Here is a 21,111-nt window from a genome sequence, read left to right as displayed (position 1 = left end):
ATACACAAAAAACAGAGGAATTCTGAGATCTTTTAGGAAGTGAAATACCTAAAATTTGAGAGATGAACACCATATTACCATTAGGTGACTTCAATGCACAAATAGGCAAAGAAAAGAAGTTTTGAAACATAGCGGGCGAACACCCAGCTCATAGAAGAACCATTGCAAATGGTATGAGGCTAATCTGTTTGTGTCAAAACTCTCACCTGACACTAATGTCACCTTTCTTAAAGAAACTCCCAAGAAAAGCTAAAATGCGGATTTCTTCCAACCCCATGTTAGGAGAATTTCAGTTAAATCATGTGGCTATTTCTCAAAAAAGTACAATGGAAACTGTGAATGTAGAATTAGTAAGGAATGGTGAATTTAATTCTGATCATTACCTATCTAAAATTAAAGTAAAACCTAACAAAAAAAAGTCACCAAGATTAATAAAATATAATACAGACAGGCTTAAATAACAAAAGAATCAATTAAATGTTGTCAAGGTGAAATTAAAGTGGTAAAACATAGTCAACTGAAGAGAAATATCCAAAGCAATTAATAATGCTGCAAAGAAAACATTTGGGTCAGTAAAACATAGAAGAAAAATAAGGTGTAATGAAATATGCGAAGCAACCGTAACAGAGAGGACTAAAAAATGGGAAAAATGGAAATGCTCAAAGAAAATTTAAGATTATGATCAATTTAAATAACAAAGAAAGAAAACAGCCAGGTTAATCAGAAATACCAAATGAGCCTTTCAAAAGGAGAAACTTTTTGAAACAGGCAAAACTTCCGTAAAAAATAATACTCGAGACTTTTATCAAACTTTTAAGAAATTAAAGGTCTAGCTAACTCCAGATGTCTGTTTCAAAAAAGAAAACAGCAAAACTGGGTTAAGCAATACCGAAAATCATGAAATACTAGCAGGATATTTTCATCAACTTCTGAACTGTTCTAAACCAATTGATAAATTGGAATTCTCAGATATTAATAAACATTTGGAAGAAGATTTACCACCAACTATAGAAGAAATTGAAGTAGTAATTAAGACCCTCAAAAACAATAAACCTAGTGGAGAAAATTCTATTACAGCTGAACTTTTGAAGTGGGCCTTTCCAAATATAGCAAAGGAGCTAAATTTACTCTTTGAAGAAAACTGGTAAACAGAAAAAATCCCAGAGGAATGGAAAGTCACCTTGATGCATCGGCTCTGCAAAAAAGGTAACAGACAGGATGTAAACAACTAAGAGGAATTTCTTTAGTGCCAGTAGCGCATGAAGTATCTTCCAAAGGAAGTTCATGCTCAGAACAAATATTTAATCTCAAGTCAGTAATTCATGACCGATTATGTTTGTGGATTTCAAAAATTCTTTTGATTTTGCTGATTGAGAAACTATAGACAAAAAAATTTGTGGATTTGGCAAAAAACCTAAACTGGCAAACCTTATCAGTGAAACATTTACAGTCTGTAAAGTAAAATTTATGGGCAAAATTTCAGAGCCTTTCAAAATAAAAAACAGGTGTATGACAAGGTGACACCCTATCCCCAATTCTTTTTAATAGTTTGTTAAAGAAAACAATAAGAGTTTGAAACAAAAAACTGATTGAAATAAACATCTCACATATAAGGTTAGGAAGAGGAAGTAAAAAGACCAAAATCAACTGCCTTGTATTTGCAGATGATTTTGCTACACTTTCAAAAATGTGGCATCAGCTATAAGACAAATAAATCTCCTGAAAGAAGTAGGCAACAGAACTGGTTTGAGAATTTCTGCAGAAAAAAAATCTTAATAAACGTTAAGAATACTCCAAAATTCCTGAATACACCATACTGGCCAAATAGAGAGTGTAAAAAAATCAAACATCTACAGGAGATAATCCAAGAAAATGCTTTGGAAAAAACCGCAGTAGAGGAAAGGTTGCATAAAATGGAGAGAGCATAGGGTATCACCAAAGACCTCTACAATAAAAAGTGAAAAAAAAACCAAGACATTACAACACAGTAGTGAAGCCAGACTGCCTATATGCAAGCGAATGCCTGGCATTAAACTATAATTTAGATAAATTAGAAATACTAGAATGGTGAATAACAAGGATATTGGGATGACATAACAAGGCAGGGGGTTGGAAATTACAAAATAATGCTGTAATAGACAAAAATATACAAAATATTCCAAATGAAATGAGAAAAATGAGACTTGTGGTTTTTGAACATTTATTTCAAATGCAATACAATAGATTAACTTATAAGATTTTCAAACTGCTGTGGGATAAGAAGTCCAAAAGCCGGGTCAATGAAGTAAAAAAGGATTTAGAAAGAAATAATATAAAAAAGAAAGTATAAACAACAGAGAAGCCTTTCGGGGGAAAAAAACGTTTAAAATTAAAGGATTCCGAGGCAGGGTGACTAAAAAGACTGGTTCAAAATGGTCTGAGGGCTGTCGAAGAAACATAGCGAACTGGTGAAAGCATAATGGAAGAAAAGAAAAGAATGAAGAATTGAAACTGCAATGTGATCCTTAGATGGCCTATTAGTAAAAGAGCTTGGGGAAAACACATATGTAAAGTGTAACAATATCTTCTTCAAGCATAATGTCATGGCACATCCAAAACGTACATATTGTAAGTGATAATTATAAACACAGAGTGATAATTTAAAGAAATGAATCACAGTTATGAACTATGTCAATTTGTTGTGCCAGCATCAACGAACACACTTAAAGGCAAATTAAAAGTGTAAACACAGTCTAACAAATGGTTGCAACAATCACTGCTGTGAGAGTTTTTACCGTCTGACAATTCAAATGACACTGGCACTCCTAAACACCTCTATGGTAATGCCTCAGTGTAGCCATAGCTCTGTAGGCAGTTACTGTTTTTGCCTGCAGCCATTACTGCTTTTGTAGCTACTTATAGAGTCTCAAGCACAGGAGTGTTGTGACTGTATGTAGACTGTGATATAACTTAAAAGAAGTTAGGCTATGCAAAAGACATGAAAAACATGTTGCATAGTTCCAAATAAGCTATAATTGAAAGCATTGACTAAAATAAATGGGCTAATTTTTATGATTTTATAATAAGAGATGCTATACAATCAAAATAGTGTGTGTTTTTCAATGCAAACTAATCATTCAACAAATCTTTGGAATTTAAGGAGGAATGTTTCTATATTTCAAACTCTTATAATAAGAGGTTCATTTCATAGCCCTTGTCACTTATGTGAAAAGGAAGAGGAAGTGTGTGTTGATTTCAAGACGTTTTGCAAAAGTTGACTTATATGAATTTTCACTGTCTATGACGAGCAAGCACTAATAAGTGTTTTTATACATAATAGAGAAATCTGTCAGTTGCAGGCTTTTCTATTAAATACTGTTTCAGTCACGTGAGGCAATACCGACTCTGCGACTTATCTTAGAAAATAGATTAAGGAAAGGCAAACCTATGTTTCTATCATTTGTAGACTTAGAGAAAGCTTTTGACAATGTTGACTGGAATACTCTCTTTCAAATTCTGAAGGTGGCAGGGGTAAAATACAGGGAGCGAAAGGCTATTTACAATTTGTATAGAAACCAGATGGCAGTTATAAGAGTCGAGGGACATGAAAGGGAAGCAGTGGTTGGGAAGGGAGTGAGACAGGGTAGAAGCCTCTCCCCAATGGTATTCAATCCGTATATTGAGCAAGCAGTAAAGGAAACGAAAGAAAAATTTGGAGTAGGTATTAAAATTCATGGAGAAGAAATAAAAACTTTGAGGTTTGCCGATGACATTTTAATTCTGTCAGAGACAGCAAAGGACCTGGAAGAGCAGCTGAATGGAATGGACATGATCTTGAAAGGAGGATATAAGATGAACATCGACAAAAGCAAAACAAGGATAATGGAATGTAGTCAAATTAAGTTGAGTGATGCTGAGGGAATTAGATTAGAAAATGAGACACTTAAAGTAGTAAAGGAGTTCTGCTATTTGGGGAGCAAAATAACAGATGATGATCGAAGTAGTGAGGATATAAAATGTAGACTGGCAATGGCAAGGAAAGCGTTTCTGAAGAAGAGAAATTTGTTAACATCGAGTATAGATTTAAGTGTCAGGAAGTCGTTTCTGAAAGTATTTGTATGGAGTGTAGCCCTGTATGGAAGTGAAACATGGACGATAAATAGTTTAGACAAGGAGAGAATAGAAGCTTTCGAAATGAGGTGCTATACAAAAATGCTGAAGATTAGATGGGTAGATCACATAACTAATGAGGAGGTACTGAATAGAATTGGAGAGAAGAGAAATTTATAGCACAACTTGACTAAAAGAAGGGATCGGCTGGTAGGGCATATTCTGAGGCATCAAGGGATCACCAATTTAGTACTGGAGGACAGCGTGGACGGTAAAAATCGCAGAGGGAGACCAATACACTAAACAGATTCAGAAGGATGTAGGTTGCAGTAGGTACTGGGAGATGAAGAACCTTGCACAGCATAGAGTAGCATGGAGAGCTGCATCAAACCAGTCTCTGGACTGAAGACCACAACAATAACACTGTTTCAGTTCAGGTTCGAGAAGCTAAATCCATTATGTCAATTTTCTAATTCATATGTTAATTTAATTTTAGGGTGGAAGTAATCAGTTAGCCACTACGTGATATGATGTCATTCTCATCTGCTTTTTTTGTACCATGATAGTATCATCAATGTACAATGGATAGGAAGAAATCTTGTTAGCTAAAGGGGTAGGGATTTTTTTTTTATTTTTTTTATGGGGTTAGGTGTTTCAAAATGATTGAGGACGATGTCAGCTAGAAATCCAGCAAGCCAGAGCTCAATAGCAAGGCCTTCATTTCACTAATATAGTTGACCAGTGAAATTGCATTTAGTACACAGTACAATTAACTTTGATTTTTAGAAGTAACCCTCCACAACAGAAAACATCATTCACACTCCTCCTTGTCACTCATTTAAGCAAAAACCGGTACTCTTCAACACTGTGATCGACCATATGACTGACGTCCCCCCCTACTCCCTCCAGCTATTGTTTCTGAACTTAATAAAATGGATACTAAGCAAGCCTTGTACAAGAACTTGATAAACATAAAACTCCAAAGAATATAAATTTCTCCACACTTGGTAAAAGTGTTACTACTGTTGAGAAAAACGTAACACTGCTTTAATAGTTGATATTTCGTATTGTATATCTAATTAGTTTCAAAAATTAGACATTTCATATTGTATAGCTAATTAGTTTCAAAAATATTATATCAATGCAGGCTTTACTATCAATAATGGCATATACCTGCTCTTTATACACAGAGAAGCCTACAACTGAAAAGTTTCTCAACACAACTGAAAAATTTCAGTGTCAGATATGTCAGTTTTTGCATAGGACACACACAGAAGGCATTCAAGAGCTGCTTCATGAGCAGCTGCTCAACAAAGACACTCAATTTATGTAAATCAGAACATCTCAAAATCTAGAATCACACACTTCCTCCTCCATATATGCTTGATATAGAAATTCTGCACATAGCTGACAAGATATAATGTGAACCTCTTAGAAGAGTTTAAAACATGTAAACATTCCTACCTACCCTCCAAAGCTTTGTTGAACAATCAGTTTGCACTGAAAAATGCACACTATTTTCATTGTACAACATCTCTTACAAAATTATGAAAATCAGACCTTTTCTTTTAGATATAAATGTCAGCAATAGCTTATGTGGAGAACTATGTGCTGTGTTTTTCTTATTTATGTGCTTTTATGTATTAACCTTCCTGCTAGCACAACAACTTGACTATGTACATAAGTGTGATTCATTTACTGTATATTACCAATATGTATGTATGATTACCAAGCACAAAGAACACATTTTTGCACATGATGTTGCATTAGGATTCTTTGAAGAAAATACTGAAATCTGCTAAACCAACATAAAGTAGTTTCTGTAATACATTTCTTGTCATTTAAATACATTTGGTATAGTTCTAATGATTTACAATATCCCAAATTTACTCCACTGCAACAGCACAGCGAAATAAATATCCTGATAGAGCAACTGACACTGAATTTTATTCTGAAATAACATACATGTTATGGTATTTATATGTGCACATTGCAATAATACTGTAAATCAGTTTTATGCTAATTAAAAAGATTTATGAACAGTAAAATGCAATAGCATTTACAAAACACCAGCACAAAATATTTTCAAACTACAAAATTTAAAATCTTTGGCGTTTTGAGTGGCTGGGCAGTATTAGGAAACAAAGTGTTCACTCAAAATACTCCATAGTTTTGCATCATCCTCTTATTTCTGCCAACATTGTCTCGCAAATCTGTGTGATGTCACGCCACATATGTTTTCAATTTCACAACAAATTCTTGGAGGATACCACCTCTCCAGTATTCAGTGAGTATGGAGTACAATCTAAAATCCAATGGTCTGCTGGCAGTCTTCTAGGCATGTTCAGCACCCATTAGGGTATGTTGTGGTCGGTCCATACACCAGATGAGAACTTTACTGAGTACATGAAATTGAACCATCCACAGTTTGCAAATATATTATATGAATTGGGGGTCCATCTTTGCAGCAAAGGCTAACAAATATTGGAAATGTAAGTGAGAGTATTTCACACACAAGCGTCTTACAGCATGAATGCAAGGAAGTATTTTCGTAAATACATGTCACATGGAGACGTGCAAGTTTACCAATCCTGCTGCCTCAATGAAGTGCTTCAGTAAAGCAAAAATCTGTAAATACAAATCCACAATTTAGCAGTGATCCATGACTTGTAAGGACATGCTTTGCCTTTCCAAATGTAGTGGTGACATTTCTGTTCCTTAAAAATATATAAATGAGACGAGATGTCTTCCAGTAAGCAATCACGTTTCACACTGTTCATGTTCTCCCCCCAGACAATTCTGCCAAATCAAAACAAACTAAATAATGGGGTTATAAATGCATACTCCATGCTGAGCAACTCCTGAAGGTCACTTCCGGTCAAATGGTTCTCATGGCAGAACATTATGAACATGTCGAATATGGAGGAGGGATCTTTTCTCCAATGCATGTTCATTACAATTCCATATCATGTCCTAATCTTGGATGCAGACACCCTGTCTGAAGGTGACAACAAACATCTTTTGACTATCTGCTTTGCAGTACAAATAGTGTCAAAATATTCCTGCTCAAAGAAAGATACAAAATTTTGTAAAATACAAAGCACCCATCTGCATGAATGAACGTTCTGCTGCTAATGGCACATCTTCCTGGGGTTCGACCTACTGTCTGGGTATCATAATTATAAGAGAACAGTATACTCCAATTTTTTTGTATACAAACAACAATTTATCTCAGTATTTTATATTAAACGGTAAGGCTTTGTTATTAGGTTATCAACTGAAAGTCAGTATTCATCAAACCTTCCCTTTAGGTATAAAATAATCTATGGACCACGTCTCGCCATATGGAGATTTAACACTAGAAATTACTGTGTTTTATAATATTAGAATACTGTCTATTGTTATTACCTGGGCGAAAGTAATGGAGTTCAAATCTGTGGGGTGGTGACTAAATGGCATATTAAACATGAATTATCTGAAGACGTATTTTATGTACTGTAATCAATAATACTTAAATTGTAACAAATTTCCTCTAATTTGAAAATTAAATAATGGAACTGCAGGTTGGAATATCAATAATATATTACTAATATTGCAAAATCTAAAAACAGTTTTATTCAATTTTTCTGTAAAACCCATCGTGAGGTACTCATTAAGAAACTAAGTAAAATGGTATGGTGGTTAGCACACTGGCCTCATTCCCATAACTAGCAGAAAATTTACACTTTACTTTTCTACTTTTTGAACAGTTTAAAAAAAATTCAAGAACTGTAGCTTTGAAACTACTGAATGGGAAAAATGGAGGGGGGGGGGGGGGGAGGGAGGAGAGATTTTGTTGGCAAACTTGACCAAATTTTTCAGGTTATCACCATGTACTACATATCACGAAACTGTTTTGAGAAGCTGGGAAGAGATGCAAGAACTAATAACCATTTCATTTCACAGCTTTACTGTTATGACTCTAAATAGAGGGCAGGTCTCCACTCTGTGGATTATCCTCTCATTAGTAAATAGGTGGACTCTTCCAAATGTTCAGTGATGTTCACACTTCATACGCGCTACATGCTGTTGGACCATCTCACCACAGGAGGAAATATATTTCGAAGGGCAGAGTACAAACCAGACTACGTCAACAGACTTCATTCCACTTCAAGTTCTATGGTACAGCCTCGTTGTTGGCTTTACTGGTGGAAACTTCTTGTGTTTCACTTTCAACCACCACTCCTACCAATGATGAATGGCCCTGTGACTCAACAGCAAGGTTACTCCGTGAATGGGGAGACTCGTAAAGTTGTTATTGAAGATGAACATGCTGCTTTAACTGCTGATCCATCAATTCACTGCCACAAATTCCTATACTTGCTTAGAATCCAATTTGGCACCTCCTTTAAGATACTGTTTGATTTACATGGTGTATCCAGATGGAGAAGTGGTGGTCACTATGGAGCAAATCATCAACTAAGAGGGGGTACCCAAAGAAACCGGAATAACACTGCCGTGGGTGAAACTTGTATAGTGAGCATTCCTGCCGTTAGGTGTATATAGCACAACACGTTGCCAGTGCTGTGGCACCTGTGTTGTTGACCTAGCTTGTTTTATGTTCAGCTGTAGTGATTGTTTTCGCTAGTGCTGATTTGTTCTTGTTCTGTTTTCTGTGATGATAAGTTAAAGTTAACAAAATGCAGATATGAAATTTTGTTTCCTGCTCAGTAAAAATGCTGCTGCAACTAAAATTCAATGTTGTAAACAGCTTACCAATGGAAAAAAACTCAAGTGTATGAGTGGTTTGCTTGATTTAAAAATGGGAACATGTTGACTGTTGACATGCATTGTTCTGAACGTCCATCAACTGCATGAATTGATGAAAATATTGAAAAATTTCAAGAGCTTGTGCTCATAGACTATCGACATACAACTAATGAACTGTTTTAAGCAGACTGCGCAATAGTGTTTGTCAAAAAAGGCCTGCTTTGTGGCACACAGTGAGTAGTTCTTCCACCACAACAATGCAAATGCACACACAGCCATCTCCGTTAGCCAGTTTTTGGCTAAAAAGGCATGGTTTTGTCGGCCCATGCACATTACTTGCCTGACCTGGCTCTGGGTGACTTTATTTTATTTCCACACATGAAAAGGGGCATGAAAGGACACTGATTTGACAGCACTGAAGAAAGAAATGAGGGAGGAGCTGTCAGCCATTTCTAAAGATGACAGCAAAAATTTTTCAAAATGAATTAGTTGTAGTGGAGAGTATTTTGAAGAGGATAAGATTGTTTTGTAAAGAATTTGAAAATATACAGCTTTTAAAAAATAATTCCAGTGTTTTTTTTTTTTTTTTTTTTACATCCTACTAAGCAGTGTGAGAGAAGGGTGAAAAGCGTATCAATAGAGCAATGCCAGAGGCCAAAACTGTAGCAGTGCTGAAGTGCATATACTTTCCTGTCCTGCTCAAGTCATTAGACACTTCCTCTTTTGATTTGTTGGAAACCATAAGACAAAAATAGTTTCATATTTTTGGTACAGTTATTTTAAGGTTCTGTTGAATCCTTATTTTGTTTTTTTCCTTTGTGAGACTAGTACTAATGCATCAATATTGGTTAAATTTGTTTCTCTGCCCAATGGCCACTGAGCACTGAATTATGCCCAAAGTATGTTTACAGCACTGTGTCTACATTTGTAATTACAGGTATTTGAGCCACATGAATACTGGATATGGGTTCTTTACTATTATGTCAAAGATTTTAAGTGAGTAGTGGGCTATATAGTTATAAACACTTTCTTTTCCTCTGAGTATAGCATTCACTGCATGACTTTGTTTTAGTGGCTCTTTTTCTGCTCATTGAAAACTGGGCATTCACTGGTCCTTACATGTTGAATGTTACAAGTGGCCAGGGCAGGTGGGGGGGGGGGGGGGGGGGGTTGTGATTTTTATTTTTTTATGTCAACCTGATGTTTTCAGTATGTCAAGTGGTTAATTTACAGTGGACAAATCATTTGTATATCACATTTTCAAAACATTTTATGCCAGGAAGTACCGAGACAAAGTATATTTACCACTGTTTTGGGCATTTAGTGGCATTACTGAAGTTACAAATGGAGACACCCAGAAGTAAATGGCACCACTTTTTACGGTGCCATTAAAATTACACATTATTCTTTACTTAGTGATGAGATGAGTCTTTTCCCCTTCCCAACCAGGATTCTTTGACTGCAACCTGACAGTTGCATTTTGAGAACAAGTGAGACATCAGTAGTGAGTGTGGAATGAATCGAAGTGGAGCCATGAATGGGTGTAGGACACCGGCTAGCAGAGACTGAGGCCAGAAGGGTTGTGAATTTGAAGGGTGTGTTCAATGACAGTTCCAATCTCTCAGTTGTGAGAAGCTGGTGTGTGGGGACTGAGGTGGAGTGGTGTACTGGGCGAGGGGGACAACAACTAAAGTCAATTATGTTGTGCTCCACAGTGTGCTCTGCCACAGGATGGTGAACTCTGCTCTTGGCCATTGCTCGATGGTGGTCATTCAACCAGGTGGATGATTTTGCAGAAGTTCCAGTACAGTAGGGTGTAATATGCTTGTCACTTGAATAATAAACTTTAATAATTACCTTCTCTTCCTTCTGTTGGCGCAACTTTTCAAGCCTGGCTCTCCTCTTCTCTTTACGTCGCTGTCGGTCACGCCTTATGCTTTCAACAGCATCACGTAAGGATTCTGTAGCAGTGTTCCGTCCTGCCTCAAATGTCATGCTCTCAGGTGGTGCATCATCTGAGTCTTCAGCATCAGGTAAACTGGAAGTTGGTGTTTGGTGTGATGAAAATCTACGCCCTTCTGAATCTGTTGTACTCAAATTTTGTTCGATACGTCGTTGTGCAGATAGCATAATAGCTTTACGAGATTCTGCATCTGAATCAGAGTCTACAGGCTCTTCATTCATTGTTGGCCTCATTCGTAAGAGAAATGGTGGCCTAACTTCTGATGTTTTTCCACCACTGCATGAAGGAATACCTTCATGTGGCAGTAAACTCGATGTTTTCGCAATACTTCCTGAACTATTTATGACACTGCTTTTTCCAGAAATATTATGTTGCTCCTCTTTTGTTATGTTGTCTGGATAACTTATTAACTTTTGAGTGCCATCAAGAGTTTGTTGTTTGTCACTTGTACAACTGTCAGAATCACAGTATGGATTGCTGTCTATCATGCCAGTAATCCCGGAATCTGTTGTTTTGGTAGACAAAGACTGCTCTTTAGATACAACTAGTGATTTTGATGGAGTGATTTCATAGCCAGAATTGTAACTGCTGCTTGTTGCACTGCTAACTTCTGATGATTTTTGTGCTCCCTGATTCACAGATAATTTATCTTTCTTCAATAATTTTGTCTTCCCATTAGTTGACACCTCCTGAGCTAAATTTTTATGATTTTCAGCAAGTGATTCAGATACTTCAGAGTCGCTCGGTGCAGATTTTGAAAGGTACCGTATTTTCTCTGTTCCACTGCAGTCTTCACTAATTGACATGTCAACAGGTTCACATATTGAATTATTTCGCCCCAATGCAGAATTCCCCCTTTCCTTAGGGTGTATGGTGTCTAATATTTCTTCTTCTGATGCACTGCTGATTTTAGAAAATCCTTTACGTTTTCTGCCTATTTTCTTACCCACAGCACTCTTCTTGTCATACACATCAAAACTCTTCAACGTAGTTTTATTACCAGAGCGCAAGCTCTCATCATCATTTTTACTATCTGTTTTGGAATCCACTGAATCAATGCCTGCTTCTTGGTTTGCCTTCTTTTTCTCAAAACTTTTTTCTTGTGTTAGAACTGTGACTGATTCTTTAGTTGCAACACTTTCTTCTTCACTGAATTCCATTTTACTAGTAGTCTGCTCTCCTGAACTACTGTCACACACGCTATTGAAAGCACTCTCGTCCACTTTGTCTTCCTTCTTTCTTTTATTCTTTGGTCTTACTCTTGCTCCAGCACTTCCTGCTGATTTTGGAGTATTTACTATACTTTCTTCTGCAGATAAATCAGCACCATCACGCATTTCAACATCAAAGCTTTCTTCTATCTCTAATGAATTGTTTTGTTCAGATGAACTCTGTATTTTCTCCTTCTGATTCACTTTCTTTGATACTCTTCTGGCCTTTGTAGTAACAGAAAGCTTACGTGGAGATGGCAGTTTTTCAGTATTAAGAGACTTCCCATGCTTCTGATTTCTTCGATTTGGCTGGGCTTCTCCAAGAACATGTTTGTATTCTTCTGGAACTGACTTGGCATTGGCAAGTTGTTTCAACTGTGATCTTGTGATTACTCCTGGAGAGGCTACACTATTTTCATTGCTCATAGATTTACGTGATTTGTTTGTTTTCTGTGACATTTCTTCAGCAATATCTTCTAAGTCCTGTAAGCAGAATAAACAATTATTAACATTATGTGGGAATTCAATTATTTCAAAGTTGTTATTATTTCAACCAAATTCTTTAATTACTACATGAACAGAAACTCCACTATCATCATCTCCATTTTAAAATATTTACTCAAAAGATTAGTAAAATGAATAATTGCCCACAAATTAGAACTCTATTTATTAATAGTTACCTAATTGGATCAGTATATATAATCATACATGTAAAAATTGTCTCGCAAAGCATTGTCGATTTTAGAGTCATATTACAACTTCAAAAGATGTTCTGTTTTAAGACGTATGTAAGACATGTAAATGGTTGCATTAATGTCATAGACAGTGTCATTAATCCGAAGTGACGTAGACAATCAAACTTATTGGAGATGAAAGGCAATGTGTTAATGAAATGTATAACACCTTTAAAAGGCCAAAAATAAATAACTCTGAAATTAGAATAAAAGAGTCGTTAGTAGAGATGATGATGATAAAATAATAATAATAATAATAATAATAATAACCTCAGGGAAATAACTGAAGGGCTTTGTTAACTTAGGCTTATGTTTCACCTTGATAAATAAACTGCACTAAGTTCACTATGTAATCAGCTTAGAACTGCAGTCCTCTAGCACTACCTACCATGCAATATTTCGGATGAACTATCAAGAGTGTAATATTTAGTGGACAATGAGTTTTCTTCCACTCTATTGTAAATCTTAGAAACAAATTTCAGTGTTAATAGACTACAATTATGAAACAATCTTAACACATATTAAAAAAGATCTTTGTTTTTATATATATTTTTCCCACGTGGAATGTTTACCTCTATTATATTCATATCATTAACACATATTAAAATAGTTAATAACATAATTGGGGGGGGGGGGGGGAGTGCTAATGACAAAACTATAGAAATAGGCCAACTGTGTGCATTTATGCTGTCTGAAAGTTCATATTTAGGGCATTTCTGTCTCCTCTAACACACAAAACCCCACCCATCATTTCCACGCGAAATATTTGTGTGGTTCATTACATAAATGTTTGTTTGAGTACAGAAAGATCTGATAATATATATGAAATTGCCACTTTCTTACTAGTCATTGTCTATATTTTGAATTTTTACCATTTTCTACTAATGGCAACAGCATGCTACATTGATTAATAGACAATACACAAACAATTATGAGGAGAGCACTTTCCCATTAACAGGTCCTTATTATGTTATTACTTACGTGTCATGATTAAGGAACAGAGAAGAGGCCGTCCAAACACTCACGAATAAAGAAAAGAAAGAAAAAAGGGAAATGACTACAGCAAAACAAAGTCAAACTTCATTTCCATATAATAATGAAAGTTCTTTTGAGAAAGCCACAGCCCATGAAAAAAAAAAAGGTCTACTGAATTCACCATGAAAGAAAGTCTGTGTTGTTACAAAATTGTTTGGAAGTTATGTTGAAGACATTTCAGTCACTGGTAGTAAAGGAAAAGAATTCACCACTACTTCCAACCAACTGGATGACACTACTGTCCCAGCTGCCCACAAGCTTTATTCAGGAGATGATGTAAGTTGCCAAGCACCAGGACTGACGGATGTGAAAAATCATTCGTAATCCAAACGGTTCAAAACAGAATCATCTTATCTGAGTGAGCCATATGCTGTTTTGTTTCTGAATATAGCAAGATATAAAATGTTTATGAACCCAAAGACAAAGCCATAAGTTTAAGTAAATGCAATCAAGACAACATAAGAATCAGCTTAATTTTTCAAGGAACTCCTCGACAGAATAGGAGAGACTCATGAGGAAACTCGTCAGTTTCAAACTGAAAGCACATGGATTACTGCTAAGATTTTTGAATTCTTGTGGTAGCTTATTGAAAATGGATGCAGCAGTATACTGCACACCTTTCTGCACAAGAGTAAAGGGAAGTGCAATCCAAATGCAGACAGGATGTCTGCTTAGCATTAACTGAGTGAAAGCTGTTAATTCTTGAGAATAAGCTGATATTGTTAACAAGAAATGACAGTAAAGAATACATATGCTGAGAGGCCAATGTCAGAATACCCAGACCAGTGAACAGGGGTCGCCAAGAAGCTCGCGAACTTACACCGCTTACTGCCCGAACTGCTCATTTCCGAGCCAAAAATATCTGTTGAGAATGGAAAGAGTTACTTCAAAATATAATGCCATACAACATAAGCCAATGAAAATAAGCAAAGTAAATTACTTTTTGTGCTTAAATCAGATATTGTTCGAATAACAAAATTGTCGGCATTAAATCTTTGAACAAGATCCTGAATGTGGGCTTTCCATGACAGTTTACTAGCAGAACACCTAGAAATTTGAACTGTTCAGTTTCACTAAACATATGCCCATCCTGTGAAATTAAAATGTTGGATTTTGGTGAATTGTTTGTTAGAAACTGTAAAAACTGAGTCTTACTGTGATTCAGTGTTATTTTATTTTCTACAAGCCAGGAACTGCACTATTTGAAACCGAGCCGATGTTGCATACATCATCCTTTACGAACAAGCTAGTGTCATCAGCTGACAGAAATATTTTGGATTACCTGTAATACTAGAGGACATATCATTTATATAAATAAGGAACAGGAATGGTTGCAACACTGATCCTGAGACACCCCACCCACCCACCCCTCCCCGATTTGACTGTACCCAACTCAGACCATCATAGCCATTCTCAATACTATGAATAATGACCTTTCGCTGTCTGTTGTTAAAGCAAGAAATGAACCATTTTTGAGCCAATCCCTGTATTCCATAATGGTCCAACTTATGGAGCAATTTTTTGTGATCAACACAATGAAACACCTTAGTTAAATTAAAAGCATTTGAAAACTTTTGTTTCATCCATCCAGTCCCTCACAGAGAAGAGAATGCAGCATTTTCAGTTGTTAAACCACTTCTAAAGCTGAACTGCACAATTTACAGCAAATTACGTGATATAAAATGATCAATTACCGTTTCGTACATAGCCTTTTCAATAACTTTAGCAAACACTGATGGCATAGAAATAGATCTAAAATTGTCTATATTATCTCTTTCTCACTTTTTATAAAGCAGTTTTACTACTGAGTACTTTAATCATTCCGGAAACTTCAGAAAAAATTACAAATATAGCTAAATACAGGGCTAACATGTGCACCACAATACTTTAATATTCTGCTAGGTTCTCCATCATATATATGAGAGTCCTTATACTTCAGTGATTTAATTATTGACTCACTCCCCCACACTTCTCACTTGTGATAAAATTTTAACTGTTACTGAAAAATCTACGTTACCTAAGTTCAGTTACAATAGTAGAACTATTTAAAAAACTAACAAGAGTAGTCTTGAAATTCTCTCTCTACTAAGAAAGTAACAATTTTTATTAATACTACTAAACCATAACTAACACCAATACCACCAAAACTTCACACAATTACTTAGCCGAAACTAAAAATTCAAGCGCCTAGTGGAAAATTCAAAGAAATCAAAACAGTTAATGAAAATTTTACTGAAATATTTCACTAGAAACAATAAGAAACAACTGCTGAAAACTACCGCACAGCATTTACTAAACGACTTCAGCATACAAACAACTCTAAAAAACTCAGTGGGTGAAAGTTTTTGAAAGTTTATTAAACTGTTATTTCACCAGAAACAGCATGAGACACTGTTGAAAACTACTATATCTGATAACAGTGCACAAACAACTTAATAACTGCTACAGCTGCGACCACATGTAGTGAACTGTAAACACACTGCTGAGGCCTGTGACTCGGATGAATGACGTAAGCACACTCATGAATAACAGATCGCTCGAATAAATAACACAGAAAAAAAGACTGAGATGAATGAAAATCCACCAATACGTTGTTTTGATAGCAAAAATTTACACAAATAAACTTTGAAATGAGTATATGAAGTCTAAAACATTATAAAATATTGGCGAGCAATTTGAACAGCAGTCCAGCACACGCTGCGTCAAAGCTTAAAGACATATTTCAACATAAAGTTATTATCTTTAAAACAACATCAACTAAACAATACATGAAACTGAGATAGCCTACAGCATTTTAAATCACCAAATGGACCTGAATGCAGCCTACATTAAAAAAAGTATTTCTGCGCTTAAAAAAAAAATAAAAAAGTATTTACGGAGTGAAGTAAAGTGGACATTGCTGGAACAGATATTTGCATGAAATCTTGATAAACATGGGTACGAAACGATCTAAGGCAGAGCCTGGATCTATTATAGCAAAGGTAAAGAAGAGATCACAATAATGGCTATATGGACGGATGATTTTATTCTGACTAAAAATGAAAAACAGAAGAATAACGACTTTGAGAGAGAACTCCAACAAAAGTTTAACTTGCGTGACTTGGAAATGGATTGTTAAAAATAAGGAGACACAAGAATTATAGAAAGAGCAATCAACAATACTGAGAATTTTTTGGAAAAAAATAAATATCTGAATGACTTCAAACCCTTTCTTCATCAATGAAACCAGGAGCCAAGTTAACAACCAATGAAGGAGCTCTAGAGAGCAATGAAAATTTGGAGACAGTAGAGAGCCTTCTGTATTTATTGCAAACTTCAATGCCTGAATATCAAAAGGGAACTGCAGACTACAAAGAAAGACATTTTAAAAACGGAAATACAAAATGTTCAAATGTGTGTGAAATCTTATGGGACTTAACTGCTACGGTCTTCAGTCCCTAAGCTTACACACTACTTAACCTAAATTATCCTAAGGACAAAAACACACACACACACACACACACACACACACACACACACACAAACACAAACATTATCCTAAGGACAAACACACACACACACACACACACACACACACACACACACGAGGGAGGACTCGAACCCCCACCAGAACCAACCGCACAGTCCATAACTGCAGCGCCTTAGACTGCTCGGCTAAGCCCGTGCGGCGGAAATACAAAATTTGAGGGAAATAGTGATGCAGATTGTAGATGTGAATTAGAGACTGTTGTTGTTGGATGATGTTTTAGATTAATGGGAGAACTTAAATCCTGGTAATGTGAAAGACAGTCTGAACAGTAGCCTTGGGCACTGTAGAAGCTTAGTATACGGCTTTATGACAAACAATTCACGATGCAATGTGGATCAAAACTCTAAATTAAGAGCCTAATATAAATGTGGAACATAACAAGGTTTTTTGTGACATCGGTGGAACTATAAACTTAGCCAAAAATGTCACTTGTGCCAGAACCAAACTTACTGATATAAAGCACAATTTCATAAGGAATCTTATAATCTCGCAGAGCAAAGTTCTATTGTGGTAGAATATTTATGCACAGAGCAGATTTTGGCAGAGCTACTAACCAAACCCTTGAGTAAGGGCAAATATCACATGACACTATGAACATCTGAAGTATGTTCAAAGGGGGAAATTGAGGATATATGGACAAAATATTTTGTAAGAGTACATGTGCATAGCCAAGGCACTCAATGGAATTGCTTTGTATACTGGGTAGTGTTTCCTTCTATACTGGGTAGTGTTTCCTTGACAACAAACTGTTGTGATCTATTCTACTTAATGAAGAATGTTAAGAGAATATCATCAAAAGAGTAGGCCTACTACCACTTCATTAGTGCCACCAAGCCTAAGAAATACTAACTCTGGAATACTAATGGAAAAGGAAGAAGACATTGTTTTCATCTACCTAACTCTAAGACTACTCTGGTTACAAAATATATGAAGCCCACTTTAGTATTCAGAATTACTTCTTTTGCTATGCTACTTACAACCAAACCAAATGTGTGCCATTCTATCAGTAGGATTACAATCACAATGTGTCACAACTGACATCAGTCAACTAGTACAAATGTCTGACTTAGGTTCACTGGTGGGGTATCAGAAAAATGCAATCAGTCTACAAAAAGGATTGCTTACAAAACACTTGAGTGACCCCATTTTAGCATATTGTTCATGTGCTTGGACTCATGCCAAACAGGAACAATAATGCAAACTGAATGTATATATGAAAAAGGACAGCAAAGATGGGCACAAGTTTGTTGGGCCCACAAGAGAGCTTTATGGATATATTGAAAATCCTGACCTGGCAGACACTCGACGATTGATGCAACAATCCTTTAAAGTCTAAAAAGTTTCTTGTAACAGCTCTATGGGACGAGTCATGGAGGACAGTACAACCTTCCATAATATCGTTCCTGCTGGGATAATGAAGACAATATGAGACAGGGATCTTGAAGACAATATGAGACTAATTACAGAACACACACAGATGTTTACTCAATAATTCTTATTGCACTCCATGCATACATGAATAGAGTAGGAGTCCTAAAAAGTAGCACAATGGGAAGTACCTTCTGCCATGCACTTCAATGCTCATTACGTATGGAGATGACCAATAATGAAAATGAAACGGATAGCTGTGGGTGCACGCTTTCATGAGTATTGTACAACAACGGGAGGGAGGGATAAGGCCTGTCAGGTACACACAAGACCGTCTTTCTGTAACGATTTTTTTTATCGTTAACACAGGTTATCGCTTTTTATGTAAAGGCATCGAGCAGTGGAGTCGGTGAGAGGAATAATATTTTAAAAATACAAACAGACAGATCTACAAAAAATTAATATCACCAACATATAACGAAAAACGGCCTATTTACTGCCACGCAGGGGCCAGAAAATAGGGTTATATTCAGCCCCATTGATGCAGCAAGAAACTTGCCAGGGAACTTTATTATCTGTGCTTATCCTAGACGTAACAGATTATTCTCATCCTCAAAGCTAGCATCAGAACACGGATATATACGATGGACGTAAGGCGCTTATTATAAGAATGCTTATACCAAAATAACATGCCACAATTATTTATTACGTCTAAGTAGGAGAAAACTGCACAAAATTACTACAGCACGAAGAATAAAAACAGCACGTAGTCTATGAGCACAATAAGGCCAGTATTTTCCTCGCAACCGGAAGGCTCTTCCTTACACTACTTCACGTAGTTTTCTAGTAGTATTTTCTCTGACACACAAACGTAATTTTTCATTGGGACGTTAGAAATTTATACTGTATTTCATCTGTCTAATCAATATTTTAAACAACCATAGTTTATCACATAAAAGGATGAGTAGCAGTAGTAGCCCTATAGGCTTCACAACAGTTTATTCGCACGTTTATCAAGTGTACGGGAAATCAACTAAGTCTTTACGCACCTTGTTAATAAATACTTCACAACGCCGATTACTTACACAGCTAATACTACAAACACAGTAACAACAACCTCAAAGACATCTCAGACATTTCAGAGATATACATGGATGAAGTATGGGGGAAAGACTCTCAGACTTCGGTACCATATTTATATTAAACTACTGCGCTTCCACGGGAATTGAAATTAGATCCTAAGTATAAATTTGCAGTTCAGTACTTAGATGCTTCAAAACTGCAATCTACCAATTCTCCACAAGACGATGGTAAATGGTTTGTTTACATAGATGTCAACGGAACGGACTTTACCGTCAAACGGTGGAATGTTCACACTGAACGAAGAAAGTCAATAGTTCGCATAGTCCAATTGGTCTTCTACCGAACGGTGAAAATGAGATACCATACGCGATACCAAAAGTCTGTGTTTAGTATCTGAATTAAGGAACTAGTAAATATAAAGTTTATTAAAGGCAAAAGCAAACTTCGTAAGGCGGTTCTTGATCGATTTTTTATGGTAAATGCCAAGAAGAGAAACATTTTAAAACATCGGCATTTATTTGCTAGCGAAAATACATAGCCTACATCAAAAAACATTAATAAGGGAATACACAGAGCCTGTTAGCTTTATCCACTGAGCGTTTCCCCCCTATGTAACAAATAATGTATCACAAAAACAAAGCAAAATAATTAAATATGGACTAAGAAGATACAAAAGCACGAAATCCATTAATATGACTTAGCGTGGCAAAATGGTTAAGTTTTGAAGTTAGACGAAGACGACGACACCCTTCACCATCACCAACATCAACGTCAACACTTTCTTCCCATGAACGGCTTGTGTGAATGCCACAATATGAAATGCATGGTGAAATGTTTTGACAATACATTCCGTATCATTGGGATGAATTGATCTAAATGACATTACAAAATTGCTTTTTTGGTAAAAATGAATGGAAACGTTTTGATTGCTTCTTACAAAGGCCATACAGTCCGGAATCGGTATGCTAATCAGGCAAAATTGCTGTAAGCACTGAGGCAATCATCCCACCAATGCACCAGGTCGAAGATACCCATGGGTGAAACACTGTATCTTGCTGTGTGCAGAAGTCCATAACTGCTACACATCCTCACCTGATGGAATCCTTTAAGGGACCGAAGGTATGATAAATGCGTGGAGAAAGATCAGGACTATTGGGCAGGTGCTCAAGTGTCTCAAACTCAAGTTGACGTATTTCTGCATCACAACAGTTAAGTATCAGTACATGTGTTTCATGAAGCATTGGCACCCCTTGGTGCATCATTCCACAATGATGGTTTTTGAAGACATGCTGCAAACACAATCTTCAGTCTCTGATGTATGTCTAACAGTATTTGTCCTTTGGCAGCCAT

General features: G+C 36.2%; 1 protein-coding gene across 5 annotated transcripts in view; it reads right to left on the bottom strand.

The window, feature by feature from the left end:
* LOC126361330 (SAFB-like transcription modulator) overlaps nt 1–21,111 on the bottom strand; it is a 136,528-nt gene that overhangs the window by 37,371 nt on the left and 78,046 nt on the right. Inside the window, exons 1-3 of one of the 5 annotated variants that reach the window (XM_050007783.1) lie at nt 18,870–19,524; nt 18,602–18,716; nt 10,696–12,495 (exon numbers count right to left, since the gene is read on the bottom strand). In XM_050007783.1, the coding sequence (XP_049863740.1) occupies nt 10,696–12,495; nt 18,602–18,716; nt 18,870–18,955 (2,001 nt within the window). In that variant the 5' untranslated portion in view covers nt 18,956–19,524. Of the gene's footprint in view, nt 1–10,695; nt 12,496–18,601; nt 18,717–18,869; nt 19,525–19,686; nt 19,829–21,111 lie in introns of those variants that run through there. The other 4 variants (XM_050007784.1, XM_050007785.1, XM_050007786.1 and 1 more) reach the window with 4 other exon arrangements.

Source organism: Schistocerca gregaria, chromosome 1, assembly GCF_023897955.1.
Source record: "Schistocerca gregaria isolate iqSchGreg1 chromosome 1, iqSchGreg1.2, whole genome shotgun sequence".
NCBI classification, from domain to species: Eukaryota; Metazoa; Arthropoda; class Insecta; order Orthoptera; family Acrididae; genus Schistocerca; species Schistocerca gregaria.
Note: the sequence above shows the minus strand (reverse complement) of the source record. Positions and strands in the feature narration are given on the sequence as shown.